The sequence below is a fragment of the Acinonyx jubatus genome, chromosome B4 (genome assembly GCF_027475565.1).
Source record: "Acinonyx jubatus isolate Ajub_Pintada_27869175 chromosome B4, VMU_Ajub_asm_v1.0, whole genome shotgun sequence".
NCBI classification, from domain to species: Eukaryota; Metazoa; Chordata; class Mammalia; order Carnivora; family Felidae; genus Acinonyx; species Acinonyx jubatus.
This window is the reverse complement of record NC_069387.1, coordinates 71914175-71939482: the sequence shown is the minus strand read 5'-3', so window position 1 is coordinate 71939482 and position 25308 is coordinate 71914175. Positions and strand designations below refer to the sequence as shown.

Genomic DNA, 25308 nt, shown 5'->3' with positions numbered 1-25308 from the left:
AATTGTTGCCCTTCAGCTGGCAGGGAAAATCACTGGCATCAGAGCCTCTTGTTTGGGAATAATAATGCTGGAAGGGGAGAAGTGGCACATTCAGGCTTGCCAACATTTGAAATACATGTAGAAAGGACAGTGGCAGTACCATTGAACTCTATTGAAATGCATTGGATTAAGAAGCTTTTCAGAAATAGGGAAATAGGAAAGTGGTTAATGTTGTGCTTAAAACGAGTGCCTCTTTTCTAAACGGAGAGCGTTGGCAAGCGTAGGAGAGGAGTCCCACCCATTGTTTTTAAAAGTTGAGCAGTTATGCTTAGTTGGGGAGTCATCTAAGATGTGTCTGATAAGGGGTTCCGAGAAGGCAGTTCTCGGGGCCCCAGAGAGGTGGGCGTGTGTGTGCAGCGCGCGAGTGCAAGAGCATGTGCGGAGAGTGGGCTCTGTCCTATCGACGCTGAGTTGCACCTGCTGTCGGGCAAGGACGAGGACCCAAGGAGAAGAGCATGGCCTCTATTTTGTAGCACTGTGTTTTCGTAGCCTGCAAGAGGCAACTTAAGTGTACTCTCTAAGGTCTTACCGGTGTTAATACCTCCACGATGCACACGGCCTTTTCGTTCACTTTCCTGGGTTGCAGTAGCCCAGATGTGTATCCGCACTGCAGGTCAGCATAGTTCAGAAATTGGGATTTCCGAGTTAGCTTGAACTTTTACTATTCAGAGTGGTAGTTGGTTTAGTAGAGTGGGAAACCGCCCTGGTGTGGGCCAGTTAGTTTTGCCTTGTTCTATGACCACAAGCTTCACCTCACATCAGGTACCTCGTATCAGTGATCTACGTCTATACCCAGGGGTTGGCAAACTACAACATACTGACCAAAACCTCTTTTGACCTGCAGCCTCTTTTTTTTGCGTGGCTTGCTGACTGAGAATAGCTTTTACTTTTTTTAAGAGTTAGAAAAAAAAGAAGCTAGTTATAAAGTATACGTGTGTCATGGGATCTTTAGAACAACCCCTAGTTATCATTCCTGTTTTATAGGTAAAGAAACTTAAGAACTCACGAGGCTAAGGAACTTGTTAGGATGACAGTGTGATTGGTGGTGGGGCTGGGGAGGGAGGGGAACAAGCCCCTGGTGTAGTCCTCTGAACTCTTCCATCTCTCCTTAAATGTGAATTGTTACCAAGGTAACAGAATAATGGGGGGGCACCCAGGGGGCTCAGTCTATTTTGGGTCTGACTCTTGACATCCTCTCAAGTCATGACTTCATGGTCGTGGGATAGAGCCCCACATAGGGCTCTGCCCTGAATGTGGGGCCTGTTTGGGATTCTCTCTCTCTCTCTCTCTGCCCCTCATCTGCTCACTCCCACGTTACAGAATAAAGAAATAAACATTAAAAAAAAAGAGAGAGGGGGGTGCCTGGGTGGCTCAGTAGGTTGAGCCTCCGACTTCGACTCAGGTCACGATCTTGCAGTTCATGGGTTTGAGCCCCATGTTGGGCTCTGTGCTGACAGCTCAGAGCCTGGAGCCTGCTGGGGACTCTGTGTCTCCCTCTCACTGCCCCTCCCCCTCCCTCCCTCCCTCTCTCTCTCTCTCTCTCAAGTGAATAAACATTAAAAAAAAAAAAAAAAAAAAAAGAGTAGGAAAGTATGAATGAAGCTCCAGATCCACCATTCCTGCTGGAGTGGAAGTCCAAAATACCCACCCAAAACAGCACACACCTTTATTTAATGGTTATATGGCATTTTCTGTCACTCAGGAGATACATTTTAAGAATGTGATAAAGAGGGCATCACTTTGAAAAGTAAGGATCTAGGTTTGAGGGGAAAGGGAGCTAGTTATTCTTGTGGAGTGGAAGAAGAGGAAGGAGGACATGTCAAGTTATAAAGGGAGAGTTCATAAAACCCACAACCCCCTCTAAGGACGGGAGGCAAAAACAGGAAGTGGTGGTGGTGCACAGTTTTCTTTCTTACCAGTACAGCTTCCTCACTTAAAGTCAGACCTCCTCCTAAATTTTTTACCTCTTAAAGCACTAACTAAACCAACAAGTTCTATCTGCATACCTCTTTTCAATACTTCTTTTTTTTTTTTTTTAGGATTATACTAGATATTATTTGATTTGGTCATCAGTGAGACATATTTCTTTCATTAGACAAAACAAAATACTTAACCAGCAGTGAGGTTAGTTTAAGAGCAACTTTGCACCAATTTAGACTTACCTACGAGGAAATAAATGGAAGGAATTGTACAAAGAATTTATCCCTGCCTGTTCCTGGCTCAGCCTTTAAAAACCATCCCTTTCATTCCCTAGTTTAATGTGTAAATATTACAAATAATTGCATGCTATCAGACCTGGTGTGCTGGTCCTCTGCTTCTTAGAATGTTGAAAGTCAATCAGGATCTAATGATAAAAAGTGCACTTTGGGATTGAATATTTACATTTTTGCTTCTTTTTCTTTTCTTTTCTTTTCTTTTCTTTTCTTTTCTTTTCTTTTCTTTTCTTTTCTTTTCTTTTCTTTTCTTTTCTTTTCTTTTCTTCCTTCCTTCCTTCCTTCCTTCCTTCCTTCCTTCCTTCCTTCCTTCCTTCCTTCCTTTTCTTTTCTTTTTCATGTTTATGTATTTAATTTGAGAGAGAGAGAGCAAAAGAGAGCACATGAGCAAGAAAGGGGCAAAGAGAGAGAGACAGGGAGAATCCCAATAGGCTCCATTCTGGTAGCCCGGTGCAGGGCTCGAACTCATGAACTGTGGGATCATGACCTGAGCTGAAAAAATCAAGAGTTGGATGCTTAACTGACTGAGCCACCCAGGCGCCCCTCTGCTCCTTTAAAGTATTTTGTGAGCTCTTTAAATGAAATAGGGACAATATTAATGACTGACCTTGGGGGTTTAAACAAATGCAACTCTTCCCCCTCCCCCGCAAAAAAAGTTTCGAATAATAATACTATCATTTGAAATATTTTTCATTTTAATACTATTACTGTAAAAGTAAGATAATCATTAAAGACCATTTTGAAAGTACATAAAATAAATTAAGTGTAAAGAAATCACCTAGAGTCTCACTGTTAGAACAGGCTCTGGTAACATTGTGGCGTATTTCATTCCAAGTTTTTTTGTCTTTGCTTAGGTTTTACCTTTTATTTATTTTTTTTTTAATTTTTTTTTAACGTTTATTTATTTTTGAGACAGAGAGAGACAGAGCATGAATGGGGGAGGGGCAGAGAGAGGGAGACACAGAATCCGAAACAGGCTCCAGGCTCTGAGCCGTCAGCCCAGAGCCCGACGCGGGGCTCGAACTCACGGATCGCGAGATCGTGACCTGAGCTGAAGTCGGACGCTTAACCGACTGAGCCACCCAGGCGCCCCAGGTTTTACCTTTTATACTCTCATTCTTCTGTGGACATTTGACTTTGGCAGACAATATAGCATAGTGGGTAAGGACTTTGGAATCAGACTATGAGGGTTTGGGGCTCTGATGCCAGCTGTGTGACCTTAGACAAATATTTACCCTCTCTGAACTTCGATTTCCTTATCTGTCAAGTAGTAATAGTACTATCCATAAGTGAAATATTTAATAAAAAAAAGGGCTTAGTGTGGGCCTGGCATAGTGGAAATATGCTAAATTTATTATTAGTAATGATCAGTGAAGTGTTTTAGTAATTATATTGAGTCCCTATTAAAGTTCTAGGAAATGCATTTATATACAAAAGATAATTTTGATTTTTCCAAAATATTTAAAATTTTCACTGAATTAGGGACTCAGACAGCTCATTCTTCTCTCCTCACTTTCAGGGATGTCTCCTTCCATCTGGGCTCTCATTAAATAGACAATCCTTCCTCTTGTCTCCTTCTGCTGGCATGCACCACCCTACCTCTGCAGTTACCCGCCGGACATCCTACTACTGACCACAGCCCCCTCCAGTTCCAGGCTCCTCCCTTGGATATTGCCACTGTGCCTGTCCTCTACTGTCATGGAGAACCTCTGGACTATGCTGCTTTTCCTGTCCCATGTAGCTGTCACAAGCCCTTCACTTGAAAACCCCTCTCTTTCCCACACGCTAAAATTCCCTTCTCCACTGGCTCTCTGTCACACTAGCTGGAAACCCCCCGAAACTGAGCTCTATCTAACCACACAGATGGGTAACACTTTCAATTCCTCCTCAGTTGGGTTCTCCATGCTGCCCAACCCTTCCCTCATCCCCAGCTAGTGCTCTGCTCTCTGTGTTTTTAAATCCTTACTCACCTCATTTTGATACTTCCCTTCGGAGGAGTTGGCAGGGAGGGGATGGAAGAGTAGGGAGAGTTAGTGGAGATTACAGATGAGGGAAAAGTGGAGAGGGGGAAGACAGGAAGGGGGAGACAGTTTGGAAAGGTAGGACCAAGGGAAGGGGTAGAAAAGAGTGAGGGAGAGACCAGTAATAAGGATAAGGACTGGAGAAAGATGGCGGGCCAGAAAACAATATGTTTCCTACAGTTTGTCCAATTCCCTTGTATTGGAGTTTTAAATTTTCTTGTAAGTATTCTGCCTCAACCAGCTTACATGTCTCGGAGTTTTGGAGAGAGGGGCTGTGGATTTGGCGGGAGATGATGGTAGGTAAAAGCAAGACTAATACTAAAGACTACTTTTCTTCCAGTGCTGGGAGTTTTTATATGGACTGTTCTAGCCATGAGGACAGTAAAAGTTTTAAGCTTTTTTTAAAAAAATTAATTAATTTTGAGAGAGAGAGAGAGTGCAATCAGGGGAGGGGCAGAGAGAGAATCCCAAGCAGGCTCCACATGGTCAGTGCACAGAGCACGATGTGGGGCTCGAACTCAAAAGGTGAGATCATGACCTGAGCCAAAATCAAGAGTCGGACGCTCAACCGACTGAGCCACCCAGGTGCCCCAAAAGTTTTATACTTTTAACCTGGTTTAGAAGAGGAAGAATTAAAAAGTGTGGTGAGCCTCAGATCCCTTTTGGAAGGAAAGAGACCTGGCTGGGGGGTGGGGTCGGGGGGAGAGGTCTGGCATTGAAAATCACTTAAAAATATACACGTTGGTCAAGTAAGTGATGCCCTAATGCCCTGAGGAAGTTGACCAGACCTTGCATTCACACTGAGAACCAGTCAGTGTCCCACGGGAACAATAATGATTCAGCTGTAAATGCTTCCCTTCACTACAGTCTCACCTGGACAGCCGGGGGGTCCGTGTTACAGCTAATCACGTTGTGGTGCTGGCATGGCCCCTCACCCAGACAGTGTGGCAGGCGATGCGGCACCAGTTCAGCGGTTGTGAGAAACAGAAACGCTGAATGGTGTATGCCACAGGGCCAGAGCTTGCAGATTTAGATACGTGCTGGACCAGCAGCATCCGCAATACCTGGTAGCTTGGGAGAAATGCAGAATCTCGGGTCCCACCCCAGACCGACTGAGTTAGAACCTTCATTTTAACAAGATCCTAAGGAGATCTGTATGGAGCATTAAAGTCTGAGGACACTGCCTTAAACTTTGGCAAGGGAAGAGGACAGGGAGAGTAATGTGGGGAGAGTAATTGGGAAGGGTTCCCTTATGTTTTAAGAGGAGTGGGTGGGTCCTGGAGGAGTTGAAAGCGCTCACCTGCACGGCAGCCCCGAACACCCCCTTCTGCACACCCCCATCAGTGCTATTTCTGGATCCGCAGCAGTGACTGCTGCCTCATCTCCACCTCTTTCCAGGGCTCTGGTGCTGGGTGGGGAGTGTGTCATATGATTTCTTGTTATTCAGCTAGGCTTTTAAAAGATAATCTCATCATCCTTAAAGTGATGTGGCGTTGGTCCTTTGTTTTGTTTTGTTTTAGGTATAGTTTATATACAACAAAATTTTCCAATTTAAAGGATAGGATTTGATAAGTTTGCCCAAATCCAGTTGTGAAATCACCACCACAGTCATGGGATAGAACATTTCAATTGCCTTGAATGTTTTGGTTCCGTTTATTCTCATGGTTTTCCATTTTCTAAGCACACAGTGCTTTAAGAAATGAAATTATAAGGTCACCCATGTAATCTTTGGGTAAGTTATGGAAGAACAAAGAATTACTGTCTTATCAATGTGATTCAAAACAATCAATAAATGTTTTTGAAACAGATGTTTAGATGTTACTGTTTAAGGTAGGAGTCAAAATTTTCTTGCACCAGATACAGTAAATATATCATGGACCATGGAGAACAGTAGTATCGCCAGAGAACTAGAAACAGGCAAGTTTCATCCCAGCTTTCAGAAGTGGTAAAAAGTAGATCCCAAGTAATATTCTAGGGCAATTTATTAAATAGCTTGTTTATGTGCAAATACCGCAGAAAATATTGCTCCACAGAGGCCAGTAGTGTTTTCCTAAATAGTTGTGTTAAACTAGCTTCATCTTTTGAGACAACAGTGAACTAGTAGGTCACAGGACTGTCTTAGGCAAAGTGTATCTTGATTTTAGCAGGACATTTGGCATAATCTCACATGACTTACAAATGAGATTCTAATATTTTGTAAATGCACTTATTCTTAGCTAAGAGTGTTCCTCTGTTTGGTATTGTATGTAAACAGGCAAAGAGGGTAGGCCATGACTCCAAATTAAACTGTCATGGCCTGTCCAGTAATGGAGGAACATAATAAAGCAATGAAATAAAAAGATTACTTGGGTGCTTGGGTAGAGGATGGATCATTGGGGGCAAGAAACAGGAGACAGATAGAGACTACTGTAATTGCCCAGAAATTATGGGTGATAGTGACTTGGATTGGAGTAGTGGCCATGGAGATTGGGGGGAAAAAGCATATGGATTTAGGATATGTTTTGGAGGTAGAAGTGATAGGACATTTGCCAGTGAATTAGGTATGAGGGATAAGAGAGTAGATAAAAGATCAAGGGTGACTCCCAGGTTTCTGGCTTGAGCAGTTGACTGGATGGTGGGCCGTTTTCTAGATGGTCTTGTTCTATTCAAAGTTGGTACCAGTGACTTGGATGAAGGCAAATTCAAGATATGAAGCTTGATGAGGTAGTTGGCACATAAGGAGAAAGGATCAACGATTCTAAAAGATGTCACAAGACTGGAAAGCTAAAATGTAGTGGAAATAAGTGCAGAGTCCTGCACTTAGCTTTCAAAAAAAGTACATAGGATAGAACCAGGAAGAGTAACCTAATAGCAGTTTACAGCAGAAGCTCAAGAATGAAGAATATGGCATGGCCACCATAAAAACAAACACTGAAATAGGTTGCCTTAAAGAAAGCATGATGTCCAACTCAAGTTAATAATCTTAACATGCTTTGTACTGTTGGGCCCGAAACTGAGGTGACAGCATTGTGCTTTTCTTGGCATACAGCCATTAAAAAGTACAGTGGAGGAACTGGACCATGACTGAGATGTAGAACCTGAGCACTCCATCACAGGACAAAAGCTGGAAGAACTGGAGAGGTTTGGGTCAAAGGGTACAGTCTTAAAATGAGTGCCCATCAGATGGACCGTTTGGTGGAAGAGGGTTTCAAGCAGATTCAAGTAGGTTTACAGGATGAAATGAGGACCCAAGGGTAGAAATAGCAGCGGTAGTTTCAGCTCAGCCTCAGTTCCCGTGCATGGCACTTTCCAGAAACACAATGGGTTGCATATGTGTCCCCTGTAAGATAACTCTATAGATCTGGATGTCTGTGTGTTGGATGGAGCATAGATGTTTCCTGTGCTGGGTGCAAAGCTTGACAGGGTGGCCTCTAAGCTGTCTCCCTGATCCAGGAGTCTAGAATTGTTTCCTAACAGGCCTCTTTCTTCTCAGGGGACACAAACTCTCCGAGGATGTCGGTTACTCCATGGCGATTCCTAAAATGATATCTATCCTGTCCCCAACTGGAAGTCCATGCTATTCTGTGTCACACAGAATTTCTCTGTGGCTTGTTGCATGCTCATGTAGGAGTTGCCAGTGTGTGTTCAGTGTCCCCAAAAATATGAGTGGGCTCTGAGTGAATTTCATAGCTTGCTTCTTTAAAATAAATATTGTTTATCTCTTCGAGATGAAAGAAAAGTCATACCACAATTGTGTCCTATATCTTCCTATCTGGCAGAGCATATACAATCATGTTCCATTACCATATCTCAAAACTACTGGATTGGTTAATAAATGCTTGCTCTCAGTTTCTTGAGAAACTATCTATTTCTCGAGTCCCTCAGCCAGAATAGATAATAAGGGACTTACCCTCTTAATCACCCTCCTACTCAAGGATCTTAGCTAGGTCAATCTGTGTCTGAATACACTTTCTTACAATCCTATCTTAACCTAAATTCCCCTTTTTATTAGCTGGTCAGTTTGGTCTTCACCCAAAGTGTTAGGTTTTTCTATTATTTCTCCCAGTGTTTTGTTTTACCTCTACTGAGCTCTGTCCCTCTTTTATGTTTTGTGGCCAATCTCTGGCATTCCATCTACTTTGCAGTTAACCATTCTGTAGTCCCCACTTATCTCCTGATGGCCACACTGCACACAAGAGAAGCAAACTGCCATGAGAGATGTAAGACAAGAGAGAGCCACAGAGCTGTCTTTCTGCCTGGAGCAAGGGAAGGCACCCAAGGAGGTGACATCTGAGCTGGGCCCAAGGGCAGTGGTTCAGAGGGTGTGCAAGGTGGGGGAAGGGTTGGGAAGAGAGAGCCCACACATGATGTGCCAAGTACCTCTCAATGGCACTTGCTAGAAATATCATTGCCTTAATTACTCAAACGTTGAATCAACTGCAGTAACGTATTGTTCTAAGGTTATATTTCCCTACCTCAGGAAAGTGAGTGGTTTCACTACGGGGACTAGAATTTTTTTCTTTTTAGTAAATAGGCTTTATTTTCAATTACTAAATATGAACCAAATGATTCAGAAATAATCTGTGTAATCTCCTGCATCATTTTAACTGTGCTTTTTCTTGAGGAGGGTTTGATAATGAGCCGGATGTACTAAAACAAAAACATGAGGTCGTCATTCAAAAAAGTCTTTTTATTTTTCTTATCAAAGTTTTCCCATCAGTTAAAAGAAGTGCTTTTTCTTTAAGAGTAAGATACCAGGTGCAAAAAAAAGTGGATTATCTTTGTGGTCCAGTGTATAGATTCAAAAGTAGCCACAGAGTCATTAGAGTAGTTAGATGAAAAGTACCTTAGACATCATTGAGCCTGTGTCTATGCTATAGGTAAGGAATCTAGGGATGGGAGAAATTGAGCAAGTTGCCTAAAGTCACATAGTCATTGACCTAAGAGTCACAAAAGCCTTTTCCTCAGCCCCCACCCTCACCCTGTCCTCTCACCCCTTTCTCACTCGGATGTAACGGAAAGTGCATCATAGACCATAAAAGCTATCTTTCATAATATTGTTTGAAAGTCATCTCAACTGAAATGACCTCAGAGAGCTATTTAGACTTTGAATTATGTAGGGGATTTGCACTGTTAGGGCTACTCTGATTCTAAATAGCAGTTCTTTATTGGGTAGAACATTTTTATTCAGGATTTTAAAGAGGGCATGACTAATAGTTCCCAAAATTTGGGTGCTACTAACGAATAGTGTTAACAATATAAACAAGCCTTTGCCCTTCTAAAAAATGTAAGGTCATAGTATGTTCTTTTATAGTTATTACAAGACTTATTTTCTTTGCTTTAGGATACTTTTGACTTCTGTGACACTGCTGTCTATATATTCAATAAACCTTCTTTTGATCTGTTCAAAGGAAACAGGTAAGCTGATAATACGTCTATTTTGTGAAAGCCAGGGTACTGTGAACAAATGATACCCTCCCAGTTCAGACACTGATTATTGAAGAGCACTTTGGCCTACAGTCACTCGAAAACCTCTAGTGGTATTTACCCAGAGAAATAGATACAGCACCATAGAAATTAAATTGTCATGAACATTGAGAAAATAGCGTTGCCATTTAAAGTGAACCCTCAATTATACCTGTTTTTCTAGTTTAAGATGACTCCATGTGAAAGGCTTCAGTTTTTCCTTAGTTCTGTATAAATTCAGAACAAGGATCCCATGTTTTGATATTATAACCTTCACGATTTTAAAAGTAAACAGAGCTTTCATTCTTTTTTTGTGTATATTCCAAGGAGAAAATGTTACTCCCAAGGCAACGTGGGAGTGAGGGTACTGTGGAAAGGCTCCAAGTTCTGGGCAGTGTCCTACCTGAAGTGTTTATTTTCTATTCCTGGGACGAATGGATTCTGTTTGTAATACTCTGACTTTTACAATGGCTAAAACCACATTGGCCAGCTATTATTGTACATAGACGGCTCCATTTAACTGGGACATTTTGTAATAGATGGAGGATCTACCATTGTCTAGTTTAAACACCAGTCTTATGAAGGATTAAACAAAGGTTTAATTATAGTCTGACCCATATTGCTTTCTGTAAACATTTTGAAAACATGAGCTGAACTGTCATAAAGAAATATAAACATGTTTTTTTAATGAATGGTTTAACAGTTTAGTATTTACTGAGATGAGCCAGTTGAACACTTTAGGACTTTGCTGTAGCCAAATTATTCTTTTGACAGATTTATCTATTGGTCTCTTTTGTGAGTGGCATATCTTTGAAGTAAATTTTACAAATGATCAAAATTCTGGTGTTGACTATTATGTTTCTAAGTTTGTTACTCTATTTAGGACACATGAGGCATTCATGGAATATTATTAAGGTAATTCCTTGTTAGCCTAATCAGTTCATGTAATTAATTCAAAAGGAAACTTTCATCCCAGTCATCAGGATTTTTATTTTTAAATCAAATCTTTATTTTAATGATATGCACCAAACCTGAGAATGAGGTCAGAGTAGGAATTTCCCCCCAGTAAAGTAGGAAGACTCTTTGAGATAGTCAAAAATAAGCCTTACGACCTAACAATTTAATTGGAATGCTTTTGTAGCCAACCTGAAAAAGGAGAAATAGTGGTCATGTCTGACATTTTAAAATGTCAAGAGGTTGCAACACCTTAACCCTTGCAAAGCCATAAAGGCCATTTGTGTAATTTTGAGAAAGACACAGAATAACTTGGGGAATAGTCAATAGAACGATGAAATCTTGGCTTTCTTTAGCTTTTAGAACGCTGTCATTTCTTGTGTCCTCAACTATGATTTTTAAATAGGCTGCATGGTTTATGAGAAGCTGGGAGAACAGGTCTTTGGCACCACAGGGAAGCTCGTAATCTTCGGAGCCACCTCTCTACAGAACACTGGAGGTAAAAAGAACTCGCTTTTCTATACATAACTTTGAAGTATGTGAATATTATTATCTTTTCTAATTCTGGTGGTTGGGTGGCCACATGAATTTTAACAAAATGGAAGCAGTGTCCTTCTCATTGCTTAAATGGCACATGGAAAGTGAAGCAGAGAGAGCACTTACTCAAAACCAAGTATACTGAGTATCTAAAACTGTCTTTGTGTCCTATTGAAGGTCAGTGTAAGAACAGGCTGTTAGCCTTTTATGCAGCCTGCAACGTGAGCCTTAGTATCTCCTTTCTAAAAATGTTCTCATCTTCCTCTAGCAATGCTGAGCTACCTCTTCATCGTAAAAAATGAACTACCCTCTGCCATAAAGTTTCTGATGGGAAAGGAAGAGGCATTTTCGTAAGTTACGGACCATTTTTTTTCCTTTGTGAGATAACTAAAATATTTTTAACTTAAATGTGGACTGACCAAAGTTTGTGTCTTCTGAAAACAGCAGAAACCCTAGCTTTCCCTAGCTTGTTTTTCTCTTTCTTCCTAGCTCCAACAAATTTCCCTGGGGTTATGTAAATGAAAGAAGCAGGGAAAGCTATTTGAATATGAACATTTAAAAGGTAGCTTTATCTGTCATGCTGCAAACAATAGATGCTACATCTCCCCAAGCACCTAAAATCTATGTCTGGTTTCTAGAAAATAGAACAGATAGGGAGTATTTTTAACACAGAAGTATATTTAACACAGAAGTGGAACATGCAACAACATGAAGACCCTAGTCTCTGTCTTGGAGAGCGAAATTTACATGAGCCAACTGGCAAACGCTACAGCTGCACCTGACATATCCCTTGTTTTGACTTCCTCTTTGACTGCTCTTGTTAGTCTTAGTTTCTCTGTTTTCTTTCAAGGGAGAATCCTAGAAGCCAGAGTTCCTAGTGGTGTAGCACCAGGGCTCAAGGTCAAGTACAAGAGATTAGGGAGAAAGCAATGCCTACCTGTGGTGACTTGTTTTTCAATGGTATTAGCCAAACACAACAAAAAGGAACTTCTCCTTAAATAATTGATCAGACATGTTGTAATCTGACTGAATGCAGTGTATGCATTCAGCTTTGAAACCAGGTGAATAATTCAAAGGAATGCCACAGTTAGCGGATGGGGGGACGGGAAATAATCCCTTTCTTCCATCACTTGGGAGAGACTGTAGTAAACGGGAGTGGTTGGTTGGGTTATAGTGTTTGGGTAAACCTGAATAATGATAGAAATTCATGGTAAAAATTAATAATAGCAAAAAAAGGCAAAATAATAATAGCAATAATAGAAAATAATGATAGCAAAAAAATTAGTAAAATTGTGAAATGTTACATTTGAGAAAAAATAATACTTTCTAAGAAAATATGACCCAACCACTTAAACGCCTTTTTCAGAGCCTGGTATGTGGATGGCCGTGTTTTGGTGGTGGTAGTTACCTTTGGCATAATCCTCCCTCTGTGTCTCTTGAAGAACTTAGGTAAGGAAAGATCTTGCTTTTATCATGTCTCTACAGTGCCCAACCCAGATGAATCAGAAACCTAATACAAATGAACAACTTTGCCCTCTACTTTCCCTTGTAGGGTCAAGATTAAGTGAGTGATAAATTACGAGTATTAATCAGGCTTTACTTTAATATGAGATAAAAACACTGGTCAATATGTGACCTCCTCAGCAATCCCTCTACCAGGCTGTGGAGGGAAAAGGGAGGTTCTGGGGTCAGGAACACACACAGTGCTATGTCCAATAGCATAACCTACAGGCTCCTCTGAGAAAAGTTCCAAAAATGGAATTCTCCTTACACAAGATCTTATATATCCTGATAATTTAGATACGTAGATTTTAAAATCTGTTATCAAGGGGCGCCTGGGTGGCTCAGTCGGTTAAGCGTCCAACTTCAGCTCAGGTCACGATCTCGCGGTCCGTGAGTTTGAGCCCCGCGTCGGGCTCTGGGCTGACGGCTCAGAGCCTGGAGCCTGCTTCCGATTCTGTGTCTCCCTCTCTCTCTGCCCCTCCCCTGTTCATTCTCTGTCTCTCTCTCTCTGTCTCAAAAATAAATAAACGTTAAAAAAAAATTTTTAAGAAAAAAAAATCTGTTATCAAGACAGAAAGTTGCTTATATTTATCCCCAAAAGTATTATGAATCACTCTTAAATTATCAGTCTAACCATTTTCAATTATTTGCTTTACTGAGGAGGAAGGGAGAAGTGAAATCAAACTCAATAGATAATCACTAAGTCCCATTCATTTGGTTCTGACATTTTTTTGTGTGTATTCAGAGACAAACGTGCCTGATGTTATGGGAATTTTACACATTGAGTAATGTGGCCAAACTGCTATCCAATCCAAAATGCATTTCCTTTAATTCTGGGCTAACTCAAGGCAGACATTTACCTTTAAAAACATTTTCTTTTTAATGTTTATATTTATTTTTGAGAGAGACAGAGTGTGAGCAGGGGAGGGGCAGAAAGAGAGGCAGACACAGAATCTGAAGCAGGCTCCAGGCTCCGAACTGTCAGCACAGAGCCCGACGCGGGGCTCAAACCCACAAACTGTGAAATCGTGACCTGAGCCAAAGTCGACATGCAACTGACTGAGCCACCCAGGCACCCCTCAAGGCAGACATTTTTAGATTAACGTTCTTCCCCAAATGATTGGTAACCATAGTGTTTTGTATGAAAAATATCAAGCCTCTGTAGCTGTTCTGTAAAATCTATAAATAGATATTTCTCTCTCTTTTTTAATGTTTTTATTTGTTGTGAGAGAGAGAGAGAGAGATTGAGAACGCAAGCCAGAGAGGGGCAGAAAGAGAGGAGAAAGAATCCCAATCTGCTGATAGCGCAGAGCCCACTGCAGGGCTTGATCTCATGAACTGTGAGATCATGACCAGAGCCAAAATTGAGAGTTGGACGCTTAACCACTTGACCACCCAGGTGCCCCTGTAAATAAGTATATTTCTTTAAAAATGACTTAATTTTCTGGTTTTGAGGTCTGTGTTTTGGCTTGTCTATGTATATACACCTATCTCTTTGCAGTTTAAGGAGGGAAGGCCTCTTCTTCTCCAGGGATAAGAATAGCGCATCCTCCCAGAAACAACTTAACTCTGCCCATGTGGAGGTTATAGGGGTTGGGGGATCCCAAGGGCAGCCAGTGTGAAGATCCCCAGATGCTCAGTTTATTCCTAGAAATCACTTCATCTCCTCTGTGCATCCCCCTCATCTGAGAAGAGAAGCATTATAGCTGATATTCAGTACGTGCACAATAGGTGCATAGTAAAGAACTATTGAGTAGATCAGAGTCAAAGAGTAAATGGATTTGGCAATAGGAATCCATCAGAGTATAGCAAAAGAGAGCAATGGCCACATTTGGGAGTCTCTTTTTCCCTAGATCTGGGAATCTGCGTTGTCTGGTGTTATCAGCGAAAACTGGAATCAAAACATTAATATGATGTTTTTATTTAAAGTCACCATTATATTGCCAAATCAAGTAGCACTCTCAAGTAATAAGTCTTATATTTACATAAGCATATTTGCATATTATTGGAACTATGCTTGAAATGATGCATTGGAGGAAACAAGGTGATATGTGAAATAATAACAATAAATTTTTTCAACTTTTCTTTTAGGGTATCTTGGCTATACCAGTGGATTTTCTTTGAGCTGTATGGTTTTTTTCCTAATAGTGGTAAGTGCTGACGAAAATGGTTGGCTTGGTTTTGCCATAGTACAAGGCCACACAGCAATTTTTCATTGTTTGGCTTTATTTGATAAAGTCTATATTGTTTTTCCCATATTTCTTAATACCAGGTTATCTACAAGAAATTTCAAATTCCCTGCATTGTTCCAGAGCTAAATTCAACAACAAGTGCTAATTTAACCAATCCTGACATGTGTACACCAAAATATGTTACCTTCAATTCAAAGGTAAGTTTCCCTATCTTTTAAATATAATAAAGAGCATTTTATTGAGGGAATTATATTTTTCATATTTGTAGTTAAATTGCCTTGATGAAAATATTCATTCTCGATAGAACAGCATACCAGTACTTCCAAATTCCCACAATCTAGAGACCTTTGGGAAATAAACAAATACTATATTTCATGCTCCGTCTTGTCCAGTTTACACATAGGGCAACTTTAAGCTTTCTCTGTGAAAATCTCTCTCTGGATAATTGTCTCAGCTCCTCTCTTGCTTGTAGATCTTTAAAAATGATAAATAACATCTTTAGCCCACTGCGCCTTATCTGCTGGTGGCAGAAATACAGATACCACCACAAACTGGCGCTTAAGAAACTTGCATACTGTTGAGATATTGTTAATAGTATGGGGGAACAGTGGACTATAGAACCAGTCAGGCTTGGATCTAAATCCTTAGGCAAGTTACCAAACCCTGTGAAAAACAGGATTCTGTTCTGTATCTTATGGGATTTTTTAGAATGTGCCTGGTATCGTGCTCGGGCAGAATTGGAGCATGATATATTGTCACTTTTCTTCCTTCTTTTTGCATAAGAAGTCTCACTGAGTTTGAGTTTTAAAAAGTCTTATCTAAGAAAACTAAATAGATCTCTCTCTCTCAACTCTAATGATACAGCCAAAGTAGTGAATGTGGAAGTAGTTTTCTTTTTAGAGCTATCTTTTATGTCTGATTGACACGCCCTATAAAGCAAAGAGCAGTGAAATAGAGGCGGAAGTCCTGGGCATGTCACCTAACCTGTTGGAGGGAGTAAGGAGAAAAGCAGTGGTCTGTCTACTAATCAGCGTGGTTGTAGAGACTCAGTGAAATAACGTAGGAAACATGCTGTGTGACCAGCCAGCACGATGCTATGCTTGAAGTATGTGAAATATGCTATAGGTGAGGTGAACCTTGAACCCCTCTGTGCGAAGTGCCTAATGTCTCCAGCTAGATAAGACCTCTTAGAAAAGCTGCTTCTATTTTAGAGATCAAAGCCCTACTAATAACCAAATAATCCAGGGATTCTGAAGAGCTATCAGACAAAAAGACAGCTCAGAAAGGGGCATCTGGGTGGCTCAGTCTGTTAGACATCCGACTTGGGCTCAGGTCATGATCTCACGATTCATGGGTTCGAGCCCCGGGTCGGGTTCTGTGCTGACAGCTCAGAGCCTGGATCCTGCTTCAGATTCTGTGTCTCCCTCTCTCTCTGCCCCTCTCCAACCCACTCTCTGTCTGTCTCTCAAAAATAACTAAACATATTAATAATAATAAAAAATACTGGAGCTGAATAAGGTTTATGGTAAGAATGCTTTTTCTTAATGTTTATTTCTCTCTTCCCAATAGACCGTGTATGCTTTGCCAACCATTGCGTTTGCTTTTGTCTGCCACCCATCAGTCCTGCCGATTTACAGTGAACTTAAAGAGTAAGAGATTTTTTTTCTCCCCTTAATCATTTTTCTCCCCATAATCTCCCTCATTAATGGGAAAATCCTATATTAAAATAAATAGACTTGTATAATGAACCCCACAGACTCATCACCCAGCTTCAGCATTTACTTTCTCACATTCTTGAGCAAGTAGTATATTTAAAAAAAAAAAAAAAAAGAGCAAGAAACATCAGAAAGCTGCAGCATATTTTGACCATAAATATATAAAGTGGCCAAGTGTGTGGACTTTTTTGTTAAATTGATTTTTCAGATACTGTGTTGCTTAGGCGAGTTCAAGTATTTGTGTTGCTTTACGTAACTTATGCTTATTTTATAAGTGTATAATAATAATCAGGTTGCAAAATGCGCTGTGTCTGATTTGCCTCTTGGTTTAGATGGAAAAGGCTGCTCAATCAGGCAGAAAGAAATTAATGTTAAGGCCACAAACTGGACAAAAGTATATTATTATTCATTTTAAACTCTTAAGATGATTCTATAGATACATTTTTGATTGCTGTTCTTGAGAAAATTAAAGTCCTGCTTATAAATTCCATCCTGGGTTCTCTTTTTAGCCCACTGTCAGCAGACTTTCCATACAAAAATAGTCATCATGGCATAGTCTTAAGCTCAGCAAATGTATACAATATAGCTGTCTATTTCCATTTTGAAACAAAAATAAAATAGATGTCATTTAGCATTGATTCACTCAGGACTCTTTCATATTTAATTGATATATGGGTAAATTTTGAAATACCTACAGCTACCTATGTGTACATCAATCATAATGTACATCAATCATACTTTATGATCCTATACTTAGGGTATTTACATATGTCTTTAACATCTTTTAAATTGAATAGTCCAGCTTTTCATTTGTAATTTTCTGATGTGTGTAATTCTTAATTTTTCTTGTTTGCCGTATTTCCTGTTATGACACAAACAAAAGTTAGGACTGTCGTGGTCTCTTATTGAGCACAAGTCTTGTAGATTAATTATTTGGGCCATTAAAGCAACTTACAGGTTTGTCCAAACTCTCAGGGTAAACTTGACCTAAGAGTTAGGAGCCCTTCATCATCGTATCCATGACCACTTGTGTACTAATCGCTCTGGAAACGGAGACTTTCTGGTGCATCCCTGGGCCACTTAGTGGGAAAAAAGGAACCTAAACTGCAGCTTTAGCAACAGAACACCTGAGGTCAAGTTCCAGCTTTGCCCCTGATCTCTGGGGCTGGGAGAACAGCATCTGAATTTATTCTGCCCCTTTCCTCGTACATGCTGAGTATGGAGATAATATCAAAAACAAATACTAAAAAATATTCTCTGCCCTTCAGATGAGAACCTGATATTCTTTCAAAAGAATGGGGAAGAACACTTAAGGGATTGTTAGTTCCATGAATCTCTCTGTCACAATACCCATTTGGTATAAAAGAAGTTATTCTAAGCTGGCGAAATTGCAGGGGGCAGGGGAGGGTTCGGGAAAGGGAGGTAATTTCAGCTGGTCAGATCTGTCCTAGCCTGATAGAAGGCTGTTATTATTCTTCAGTATTAACATTGGCACTTAAATTCAGTAACATGGTTGTTAATTTTTAAAATTCCTTTATCTTTGTTCATAGTCGATCACAGAAAAAGATGCAGATGGTTTCCAACATCTCCTTTTTCGCCATGTTTGTTATGTACTTCCTGACTGCCATTTTTGGCTACTTGACATTCTATGGTAAGTGGCTTCTGTTAGCACATAAATAGAGGTGTTTGTAAATAAATCAGCGAAAATTAGTATCCAAATAACTTTTAACGTGATAGCCCAAAAAAGCCACAAATCTACCCATTGATTTTGCTGGTCTTTCCTTATACAAATGGTGATGACTCCTTTATATATCTGTGCAGACTGCGCAGTAGAATAATTACTGAAACAAGATACTGTATTTTTTTTCTCCTACTACTGTCTTTAAAAGAAATTGCATTTTATAAGTGTTCCACCTTTACCGAGGAAAGTTTAAAACTATACCAGAGGAGGCTTTCTTAATTGCTATTGTGAATTGGGTCAGATTCCATTAATAGAAAAGAGACAGAGACAGATTTTGCAAGTGAGAAAGAGCAGGGCGCTACCCTCCTGACACTTGTGTTAATTAAAAATAAAACGCCTGACTGTTCACTGCAATTTGGAGCCCTGCAAAGATTTGAAGGAATGGCAGAGAAGGTTAAAAGGAATGAAACCTGAAAAAGAGATATACTGTATTTTATTTGTAATTTATTGACCTTGTATGAATAGTTTACCTTCTTTTACTAAGTCTTCATCCTCTCCTATTCAAATTATCCTCCAGCTGTATTTAACATGTTTCATTATTATTATAATTTGGGAGCTGATTTAAATTTGAATACATATATTTCACATTGTTCTCTATTAAATAATATTTCTCTGGGGCATTTTTTTCATAAATACAAACGCCTCAAAATTTAAACATGTTTAGAGATGATTAATTCAGCCTGGAGAGAAAGGCTACCCTGATTATATAGTTGTATTATTACCATTTTCACAAGCAGTGGCAGACAGCATTGTCTGATGAATCCATAAATGCCACATTAAATTTTTGCATAAAAATGGTGTTTCTAAGTTTCCTGCAGAGTTGCAGGCCTGGGAGAGGGGGTGGTAAAGGGAGGGAGGGAGAGCTTCATGTTAGTTGAACAGTCTCACTGTTATCTTGTTCAAGTTTTGAGTTTTCTTTGCAAATCCATTTCTTTTTCCACATAAAGTAGAATACAAACCCTTTCGTACTCTTAGGTTAAAGCGAAAGGCTCAGCTATTTTTAGATGGTTATGAGTTTTAAATCAAGAAAATTAAAACCAATGAGATTTTTATTACAACCTAGGCTCCTTTTTCCAAAACTGAGGCCAGTCTATGGCCCAGCATAGAATTGGAATCCCACCCCCAGACTCTTGAGATTGGTTCATTCTAGCTTTGGTTGTCTTTGAAATAACATTCAGAAGCTCAGAGTTAAGAAAAAGTTCAAAGTGGTACAGAAGCTAAATACTTTTTTTAAATAAGAAAACCATACATGAAAGAGAATTACTTCCTGATTGTGGTGAAGTTCCATTAGAACCTCTGTTGCTTGGCCACTGGAAGTTGTGTGAAAAGAGGAGGGTTTGAAAAATGCTCTATGTAGCCCATAGTCCCCTCAGCAAGACTGCAGCAATTTGGCATTGTTTGATGAGTGGCAACAAGGGATGGAAAATCTAGATTATTAGAAGGGTTTTTAAAGCATTTTAAAACATTTTTTTAAATATTAATTTTTGAGAGAGAGGGAGTGCGTGTGAGTGAGGCAGGGGCAGAGAGAGGGAGACAGAGGATCCTGCGTGGGCTCTGCACTGAGAGCAGAGAGCCCAACACGGGGCACAAACCCACAAACCCTAAGATCATGAGCTGAGCCAAAGTTGGACGCTTAACTGACTGAGCCACTCAGGTGCTCCAGAAGGGTTTTGTTCTTCAGCTGTATGTTATTTTTAATCCCAATTCACACCTAGGTTGAATTTAGTATAAATTAAGCATCCCTACACTGTGTAGCTTCTTTCTAGTGATTACTATAAATTCCTTTTGAAGTTACATATGGACAGGTGGAGCATGTCTCACACCGGGGATTTTTCTTTTCAACTTTATAAATTGTTTTAATAGTTATTTCAACACCCAGAACATTGCTTTCCTTGCCCTTTAGTTTATAAATTCTTTGATGTTCAGAAAAACTGTCATTCGGCCATGTGCTTTCTTTCTAATACTCTCTTTTCCTCGGTTTAGAAAATGTGCAATCAGACCTCCTTCACAAGTACCAGAGTAAAGATGACATTCTCATCCTGACAGTGCGGCTGGCTGTAATTGTTGCTGTCATCCTCACAGTGCCGGTGTTATTCTTCACGGTGAGTAAAAGGCCTCGGTGCAATATGAGGAAAGTTGAGGTGTCGCCTTTCCTTCTGTGTTAAGGAGGCTGTTCCAGAGAAAGCCTGCTGCAGGTAACTATCCTGTGTCACTGAAACTGTATCAGGAAAGGACCCCGAGACTCGGTTGAGGCTCTTCAGAAAGAAAGTAGGATCAGTGAGATAGGGTAGCCTTTGATGGAATGAATCTTAATTCTAATTAATCTGTTCCTCCTTTACAGAGAAATGTAGATAGAATGTTTGAATCTTGATTGTCCATGATGAGAGAACATAAAAGGACCAGAAGAGAATACTTAGTCATAGATAAAAACAGAAATTACCAGGGGTGCCTGGGTGGCTCAGTCAGTTAAGTGTCCAACTTCGGCTCAGGTCATGCATGATCTCATCATGGTTCATGAGTTTGAGCCCTGTGTTGGGCTCTGTGCTGACAGCTCAGAGCTTGGAGCCTACTTTGGATTCTACCTCTCCCTCCCTGTCTCTCTCTCTCTCTCTCTCTCTCTCTCTCTCTCTCTCTCTCGGCCTCTCCCCCACTTGTGCTCTGTCTCTCTCTCTCTCTCTCTCTATCAAAAATAAATAAACACTAAAAAAATTTTTTTAAAAAGTGGGGGGCACCTGGGTGGCTCAGTCAGTTAAGTGTCTGGCTTCAGCTCATGTCATGATCTTGTGCTTCATGGGTTCAAGCCCCACATCAGGCTCTGTGCTGACAGCTCAGAGCCTGGAGCCTATCAGATTCTGTGTCTTCCTCTCCCTCTGACCCTCCCTCTCTTGCACTCTGTCTCTCAAAAATGAATAAACATTAAAAAAATATATTTATCAGGGCCCCTGGGTAGCTCAGTCAGTTAAGCTTCTGACTCTTGATTTCGGCTCAGGTCATGACTTCATGGTTCATGAGTTTGAGCCCCTCATGAGGCTCACACCCTCTCCCTCTCTCTCTGCCCCTCCCCCTACTCTCTCTATCTCAAAATAAATAAATAAACTTAAAAAAAACACACACAGAAATTATTCCCCACAAAAGAAAACTACCTATTTATAAATAAAAATACCTGCCTAAAATCAAGACCCCTGGTTATAATACTGCACAAGGTCTTAGAAAACACTTCACAGATTCCCATGCACCAGTATGTTCGTTTCTGCTGAGAATGTGAGGGTTGCCGGGCCAGAGGCCCTCACAGAATCTTTGTTTTTTGATCCTGTAGGTTCGTTCATCTTTATTTGAACTGGCTAAGAAAACAAAGTTTAATTTATGTCGTCATGTCTTGGTTACCTTCATACTCTTGGTTATTATCAACTTGTTGGTGATCTTCATACCCTCCATGAAGGATATTTTTGGAGTCGTAGGTATGGCTTTATTTTATGCTCCTCATTCTACAACAGCTGCTTAGAATGCTACAGTTTCACCGTAACAACTTCAAACTTTTTTTTTTTCTTATTTTACAGGAGTTACATCTGCTAACATGCTTATTTTCATTCTTCCTTCATCTCTTTATTTAAAAATCACAAGTCAGGATGGAGATAAAGGGACTCAAAGAATTTGGGTATGTCTCATGCCGGCCACTCTAAGTTTTCTGATTAGTTTTTCATTTAAATTTACCAAATTAATAGTCCATCTCCACCACCTAATCCTACTGTTAGTGACCTGCAAAGGGGATACCAGTCCTATAGTTTTCCCCTTTGGGAGATTTAAAATATCACATCAGAATCTTCTCTATTCTCTCAAAATGTGTTACTCTTACTGTACCTTAGCTTTTGCTCTGAGCTAGGGTTAGGGCCAGCTGTCATCCTATTTCTCTGTAAGGCAATGCTTTGTCTTTATCAAGACAGGAAAGGGAAAGAGACTCAAAGATTTCACGTAGCCCACTGTTTTCTGTAAAATTCCTAGTCATGCAACTCCTTCCGACAACCCAGGGAACATGGGACACCTTAATTAAGGTGGCTGAGTTAGCTTAAAGAGCCTTTTTTATGATTTGACAAAAATGCTTTCGAACAACAGACCTGGATTCAGAAACTACCTTTCTATATTGGGATTCTTGTTTCCAGGTCTGGTGAAGTTCAAAGGCATCTTGGAGGTGGTGCACTTGGAGAAAGTGGGGGAAGCAGGGGTGAAGTGGCTGCTACATGAGTACCTTCTGGAGCACCATTTTGTTTGGCCTCGGAGAAGGCTTCTCAGCTGCCCTCCCAAATAGTGTAAGCGCTCCAACTGCACGTATTACAGAGTCAGCAGAGATGTAGGCAGGAGGGATCATCCTTGTACATTTAGGAGAGGCAGCATTGATGCTGATACAGCACCTACCTCCCCAACAGGATTATCCCTGAAGCCGTAAGTCCCAAACCCTTCTAAACCTTCCCAGTAGGGGTTTCACAAGGACAGAGAAGGAGCAGTCACTTTGGCACAGCAGTAAAATATACTCAGATTAAATCAGAAAATGGTAGAGGCCTGTTGCCCATGAATTCGCTGGGCCTCCCCAACCCTGCTCCCATGTTAAAGCTGGTCATAGGATCTACCAGATAGCATTAGACAAGGGATCCTGTCCATGTGGGGCCCCACTGGGAGTCAGACCAGCTCTCTGACAGTGAAATCTGTACAACTCCACCATTCACCTTTTCTCCTTCCCTTAGCTCTGTCCTCCAGGCTCCAGTCCAACCCCTTGGCTCTTCTGTTGCTTTATCCTTCTCCCCGCAAAGCTCTCATTGGACACTTTTACGGCCAAGCAATTTCTAACCTCATGTTCTTCAGATTCTGGATTTAGTAACCTATCCCCACTCTGGCCTTCCTCAACCCTTAAAATAACTTAGTTGTGGATACTCATTTCCTATTTCACTTGATCAAATCTACTTTGCTCTTATATATCTTTTCCCCCCACTTTTTCAAACAGAAATGTTTGCCTGCCGGCGATAACCTAGGTTGGTTGGTAAAAAGCAACAAAATGACCTGTATGGTTTTAAAGGCCATTTTTCCCTTTTAGTTGTAGTCTGAGTTTGAAAGAAACTGTAAGGATACCCAGTGCATTACAGAATGGATTCATTCTGAGGTGACCATGAAGTCAAAGAACTAGATTGGAGAGGATGGCCCTGCATAGCTTAGTCCTTGTTTCCCCATCCTTGGAGAATCAGATCCATACAGCCTTGGAACGATTCTCACAGGTCAGCAATGGCTGTAACAAACCCCAAATACAAGGGGACACAAAAAGAGAGGGAAGGCATTTCTATTTTTTTCCCAGGTGTATGTGGTTGGCTTCACTGAAAATAACCCTTGCCTTTGTGTTACTCCAGGCTGCCCTCTTCTTGGGCCTGGGGGTGTTGTTTTCCCTGGTCAGCATCCCGTTGGTCATCTATGACTGGGCCTGCTCATCAAATAGTGACGAAGGCCACTGAGACAAGCTGAGGACAGGAGACATTTCCAGACCGCTGCTCGGCCATGTCACCCCACATCAGCAATCTTCATCACTTCTTTTGCAAGTTTACAGAAGCAAACAGAAATTCACAAGATACTTAAAATGGAATAACATTTTGGTAGCAAAACAGAAACCAGTTTCTATAATGGTTCCAGTCCCTATAAGATTTCAGATCAATTTAAGGATTGTGGATATTTTTTTTTTTTAAGTTTCATGCAATTGTGTATCTCCGTGCTCTTCACAGTTATTTTTCACTCTTCTAACTATTTTTTTGTGACTTCCTGGTCCCTTAAAACTTTGAAAACATGATCATCAATCATGTTTATTTATTACACATCCAGATTCTGTTAATAATTTTCCTGCCGATGTTCCACTCACATCATCTGTACCTTTTTAGAAAAGAATCTTGAATTGTATATAGTTATTTTGCTTTACAGAAAAAAAAATGGTTTCATAAGTATTTTGCCTACTTTGGTTAACATAGCACACAGGGATACTTGTAAGAGAGTGACAGGGTGTGTGCCATTGCTGGATCAGAACCTGCCCAATATTTGAGGTGGCTCTGATCACCTGGCAGCCGGGGGCTCTAGCAGTCCAGTGGCCTCATTGGTACTACATCCTGCTTTATGCAGAGACATTCTCCAATGAGTGTTCTCAGCTGGGAAGGGGGTGAGAATGACTTCTTACCTTGGTAAACATATTAAACCACACATTTGGGTTACCTAGCAAGTGAAGTTTTGTTTCCCTCTTGGCAAATTGTGTCAAAGTTACTCTAAGCTGAGTCACCTTCCACTGAGGGAGACCCATGACACCTTTGTAATAAATTGAGAAGCAAGAGTATCCAAAATGCTTAAGAAAATATTCCTCTGATACAAATAACCTTCAACCCTACACCTGTATTGTTGAAAGGAGAAAAAACATTTTCTTAAATTATAAACCCAGCAGCTTTTACTCATGTCCACCAGCTTTTTGCACAGGGAATAATGTGTATCTAGCCAAGGACGATCTAAGAGAAGTAATTCCTGTTTTATATTGGGTACTTTAGGGGGGTCTTTAAAAGACTTGTTTTATATCTATAAATTTAGGTTATTACAAATACAAGATTTTTGTACCTTAGATATAAGCCTCATTCCTATTTCTTCTCCATTAACAATCCACCCAGAGTCTTGAAAAAAAAAAAAATGAAAAAAAGAAAAGAAACATAGCACCCTCAGAAATAGCCTTTGAGAAGAACTTGTGACAAAATCAGTGTACCTTCCTTCCCTCAGATGGGGACTCTGGTGCCTGTGCTGTTTCTTCTTCTTGTCCCTAACCAAGGAGTGGGCCATTACTGCCTGCCTGACATGACCCACACAGAGGACAGAGTTGCCTCACACTCTTACCCCAGCCCCACTGTCCCCTAAACAGGGTAGAGGGAAAATCCACAGAGACTGAAA

The 25308-nt window shown here is 40.5% G+C and overlaps 1 protein-coding gene across 1 annotated transcript in view; it reads left to right on the top strand.

Annotated features, from left to right (window-relative positions):
- Window positions 1–25072, top strand: part of SLC38A1 (solute carrier family 38 member 1) — a 63489-nt gene extending 38417 nt beyond the window's left edge. The window contains exons 6-17 of the mRNA XM_015065830.3: window positions 9597–9670; window positions 11079–11171; window positions 11478–11559; window positions 12576–12658; window positions 14804–14862; window positions 14985–15101; window positions 16474–16553; window positions 18170–18270; window positions 20344–20462; window positions 21677–21818; window positions 21918–22015; window positions 23751–25072. Coding sequence (XP_014921316.1) covers window positions 9597–9670; window positions 11079–11171; window positions 11478–11559; window positions 12576–12658; window positions 14804–14862; window positions 14985–15101; window positions 16474–16553; window positions 18170–18270; window positions 20344–20462; window positions 21677–21818; window positions 21918–22015; window positions 23751–23852 — 1150 coding nt within the window. The 3' untranslated portion in view covers window positions 23853–25072. The remainder of the gene's footprint in view (window positions 1–9596; window positions 9671–11078; window positions 11172–11477; window positions 11560–12575; window positions 12659–14803; window positions 14863–14984; window positions 15102–16473; window positions 16554–18169; window positions 18271–20343; window positions 20463–21676; window positions 21819–21917; window positions 22016–23750) is intronic.
- Window positions 25073–25308: the final 236 nt, after the last annotated feature.